The sequence below is a fragment of the Charadrius vociferus genome, unplaced genomic scaffold (assembly GCF_000708025.1).
Source record: "Charadrius vociferus isolate BGI_N301 unplaced genomic scaffold, ASM70802v2 scaffold661, whole genome shotgun sequence".
Classification (NCBI taxonomy): Eukaryota; Metazoa; Chordata; class Aves; order Charadriiformes; family Charadriidae; genus Charadrius; species Charadrius vociferus.
This window is the reverse complement of record NW_009647002.1, coordinates 44,883-49,376: the sequence shown is the minus strand read 5'-3', so window position 1 is coordinate 49,376 and position 4,494 is coordinate 44,883. Positions and strand designations below refer to the sequence as shown.

General features: G+C 61.5%; 1 protein-coding gene across 1 annotated transcript; it reads right to left on the bottom strand.

Annotated features, from left to right (window-relative positions):
• Nucleotides 1-859: 859 nt before the first annotated feature.
• On the bottom strand, nt 860-4,441 carry LOC104295632 (ankyrin-1-like). Its single transcript, XM_009895401.1, has 4 exons — nt 4,223-4,441; nt 3,974-4,057; nt 3,543-3,710; nt 860-1,322 (listed from the first exon to the last, which is right to left on the bottom strand). The coding sequence occupies exons 1-4, from the start codon at nt 4,439-4,441 to the stop codon at nt 1,296-1,298; spliced, it is 498 nt and encodes a 165-aa protein (XP_009893703.1). The 3' UTR covers nt 860-1,295.
• Nucleotides 4,442-4,494: the final 53 nt, after the last annotated feature.

Below are 4,494 nucleotides of genomic sequence, written 5' to 3'. Positions count from 1 at the left end.
CAGCCACCGGGGAAGCAGCCCACCGTGGCTCCGGGGTTGGTCCTGGGAGGGTCAGCATCCACGGGGTCAATGGGCAATGCTCATTTGTGCCCTTGGAGGGGAGCCAGGGGACCCTGCAAAGCCCTTACATGGGGTGCTCACTGCAGGGCTGCTGGCTCCTGCCAGCTCCTGGCTCATCTCCTGAGCAGATATTGTGCTGAGTAGAGCTAGGCACGGCCCTGCACGTGGCACAAGCAGCCCCTGCTCTGCCTCGCTACCCATCGTCCCTGGGCACCGAGCACCTCAGTGCAAGCCTACAGCTTCACCCCAGCTGGATCTAACACAGCCTGGGGCATGCACCACGGACAGGCCCATGGGACTGCACCCGTGGGCCCCTCTCTTCAGGCCAGGAAGGGACCAGGCTCAGCCGGAGGGGCACAGGGCAGGGCCGTCCGCTGCCCTTTTACTCCTATAGCCTCCCAGCTCCGTTCACCAGAGCTGCTCACGTACTCCAAAGGTTTTGCCCGTCCTGCAGCCTGAAGAGGTATTTGGGAGCAGAGCTGTTAGTGCTTTGTACATACTGCTAGAGTGTCCCTAGGGGTTTGCATAGTATTTATTGGTTCATATACACAAGGCTGATTGCTGTACAGTTTACACTTCCAACACAAGCAACGAGCTCAGTGCTCAGCCCAGAGCCCTGCCCTGGCGGGAGACACTGCACGTGCTGGGGAGAGGGAGGGGAGCCCCGCGCCAGCCCCTCTGCCCAGGGCAGCTGCGCTCCCTGCAGCCCTCACCTCGCGCACCCCCTGGCGACTGCGGCCCTCCCCACAACCCAACACTCACTGAGAGGGATGAGAAATGAGTCCAGCGGAGGCAGCACGGGCGACAGGGGGTCGAGCCCCTCTCCTTCCACGGTGAGCAGTGCCGTGCTGCCCCAGCTTCCCTCCTGCAGCTGGAGCAGGGGCGTGGGGATGCGTTTAGACACGCAAACGCACGAGGGTGCAGTCTCCTTCCCTCTCGTTTTCTGCCAGTCCAGCTCTTGTCTCCCAGAGGAGCTGAGAGGATGCCCCTGGTGCGTGCTGCTGTCGCTGGGCTCCTGGCAGCAGCGGGGCAGGGACGGAGGCCCCTCCGTCAGTTTTAAGTACTGTAGCTCATGCGTCTTGCAGTCAGTCAGTCATGCGGATAGGACGGTAAGTATGTCTCATACAGAAATCATGCCATTAGCCTATAGAAACATGTACAGCCAGCCCTGCTCCCCTCCACTCTCTGCTTTTCTCTCCTCTCTTCTCAGGTATGTGTCAGAACTTGGGTGGAGTTCAGTGGTTTGGTGTTGAGGTGAGATCCTGGAGAGACACAGAGAGAGACAGAGATGGGGTTACCAGACATTCAGGGAGGCCAGGAGAAAGGGTGGGGGCAGCCCGGTACATGCAGTCCCAGACTGTTCTGCACCCTGTGCTTGTCCCACATGCACCCATCCTGCCCAGCTACCACAAGACAAGTTTTGGGGGTGTCAGAGAGACAGCGACAGAGCATCAATAAGCGCCCTGCCTGGAACCAGCAGCAACGGCACAGATGGTATTGGTGGTGCTGTCCCAGCTGCAGAGAACAGCAACGAGCGGGACCTGAGCAGCACCAAAAGCAACGCAGCACTGAGACGGAGCTGGGACGGCTGCTGTAGGCTCTGGGATAGAGGCGGCCAGCCCTGAGCCCCCAGCCTCAACTAGGGTGACCGACTGCACCTCACTCTCACTGCAGCAGGTAAGACCCCACACACTCCTAATGCACACCCTGGGCCAATTCAGCACGCTACGGAAAACAGCAAGAGCAAGCAGCAGGAGCACTGCCCCTGAGAGAGGCAGACCCAGGGGCTGTCTGGGGAGTAGGTGCGAGGACACGGTCTGCATGAACCTGTGTCCCCAAGCACAAGCCTCTTGACTGTAATGCACCCACAGAGAGCCCACTAACACAGTGGAGAGAGGAGGGAGACGGAGGACAGACAGACACAGCCATGCACATACAGCAGAGGCCAGAGGACCCCTGCTTGGCACCCTCCTCCTGGGCTCAGGCAGCGCCTGGCAGCTGAGGAGCACACGTGCAGCACCTTCCCACAAGCGCTGCCCTGCCAGCCCAGCAGCGAGCGCACAGAGAACAGCGATGCAGCTGGGTCCAAGTGTGCTGTGCAAAGCACCCTGTCTGGAGCCTGGACTTGTCCCACCCAACAGGGAAGGCAGGGGGAGCAGGGCGCGCACAAGGCTCAAGGGATGATTCAGTGCTCACACTAGGGCTCAGTGGCAGAAATGTCCTGGGTCAAAGACAGCTCCCCTGTCCTCAGCCCCTACAAGCATCATCTTCCTGCACCCCACCAGTCCTGCATCCCTGATGTCCACCAGCAGTATCCTGCCATGGCCTGCACCCCATTCCTGGTCACAGGAGATTGAGCAGACCTCACTGCCGCCCTCTCGTGCCACGACACGTGGTTGGCAGTGGCAGTCAATTGCACCCCCCTGCAGTAGTGCTGCGAGCAGCGGCACAGGGCATGGCCCAGGAGAACTGACACCTCATCTGGCTCATGGTCCTGCCGGTGTCCAGCTGCACCCTGTGGGAAGGGGAGGCAGGGCACCAGGCTCCAAGGGCTGGTCTCGCCTGCCACAAGGCTGCACAACTGTGGATGAAGGGGACAGCCCTGCTCAGACCCCACACAAATGCTATCCATTCCCTGGAGCAGTTTTGGACAAAGCTTATACCTCTGCTGTAGCCCAGCATAACCAGAAGTAGCGACCCCATGGCCCTGTCACTGGGAACCATCACCCAGACTACCCAGGACGCGGTGACCCCAGTAGCATCCCCCAGTGGCTGCAGCGGAGTGCTGAGTGCAGAGGCTGACCCAGCACCAGCAGCGAGCTGGAGTATCGCTGCGCAACGGGGCACCCCGTGCCCACTGCGCCCAGGCTCTTGGCCCGGGGCCAGGTCAGCAGCAGGGGCACGCCGCTACCCACCCTCAGCACTTTGCTGCAGCACTGCAACCCCTCTCTGCAGGCCAAGAGCTGGGAACAGCCCTGACACACTTTCCCCCGGAGGATGGGCATGACCGGCAGCTCAGTGCAGGCATCAGCATGGGGAGCTGGGACAGAAGGAAGAGCAAAGGTGGGGTTACCTCAAAAGAGGCCATTTGAGGGGTCACTGCTTCCCCCTTTTCAGGCTGGCTCGTTTCACTATCTGAGCCCCCATCCTGCCCCCGGAGACCTCCGGTTTCGGGACACGCACTCGCACCTCCTCCTGAGGAAGCCGCAGGGGCAGGAAGCAGGACATCACCCAGGTGAACAGACAGACATACAGAAGAGGACAGGAGAGGGAAAAGCAGAGTCAGTTGGCAGAAGACACTGAGCGAGAAGACTGGTGCAGTGGGCAAGAGCTGCCCCTGGAAGCTTTAGAGGGGCAACAGGAGAGGAGAGCAAGGCAGAGGAAAGGATAGAGGGTAGTGGAGCCCCAGAGCCTGGGAGTCCAAAGGCGGTGCTGGCCCTGGGCACGGTGCCCGCAAGGCAAGGCTGTAAGCCACACCTTACCTTGGCCCCCAGACCGTCCCGGTGCAGGATGGAGTATTTCATGAAGTGATCGTCCTCAGCCTCCAGGTCTTGGGGCTCCTGCAGGGAGCCCTCCAGAATCAGTTCCTCCTGCTCCTGCCTGTCACCCGTGTCACCAGGGCCCAGCTGACGCACCACCTTCCGGATGACCTGTGGAGACGCGCAGAGCCAGGCATCACAGCTAGCCCCCAAGCACGATGCCTCCCTCTTCGCCCAGCACTGCACACGCTGTGCAGCCTCTGTCCCATGCGCGGGGTCTGGCCAGAGAAGTGCTGTGACCGTAACCGAAGACGGTGGGACACGGGTGCCCTGCATGGGCCCCCGGGCTGCAGGGAGGAGCAGAGCAGCCGGGCAGAGGGAGAGGAGAAAGGCTGTGGCGTGCCCTTGCCCACACCGTGCCCTTGATCACTCACCTTCTTGGTGATGATATTGCCTTGATCATCTGTGAACTGCTCCTCAGTCACCTGCTCTCCGGGGAGATGGAGGATTTCGTTGCCCTGCAGTGACAGGAGGGACAGCAGGGCATTTCAGGGGTGTGAGGGGAGCCCCTTTGCAGGCAGAACAGCCCACCCCACAGCCTCTGTCTCCCACCCTGCTCCGTCCCTTTACTGCTCTCCTCCGCATCTGCCCCAGGGCTGGTCTCTCAGTTCTCTGCTCATTACCTTCACAAGGACACGCCGGCGGACGACCCTGGCAGAAAGAACCTCCTCGTCGTCCGCCAGCCCCTGGCTCTCCCCAAGCTCCTTGTCCAGCTCACGGTGGGCGTGTTTGAGCAGGAAGCAGACAGAGCCCCTGACGATGTGCATGACGTTCTGGCAGCTGACCAGGAAGAAGGCCAGCAGCACCAGGGCGATCAGCAACTGGGCCAGGAAAGCCCACATCCCGCCGCGGTGCGTGCAGCTGCGCGTGTGCCCTGCGGGTCCGAGCCCGCTGC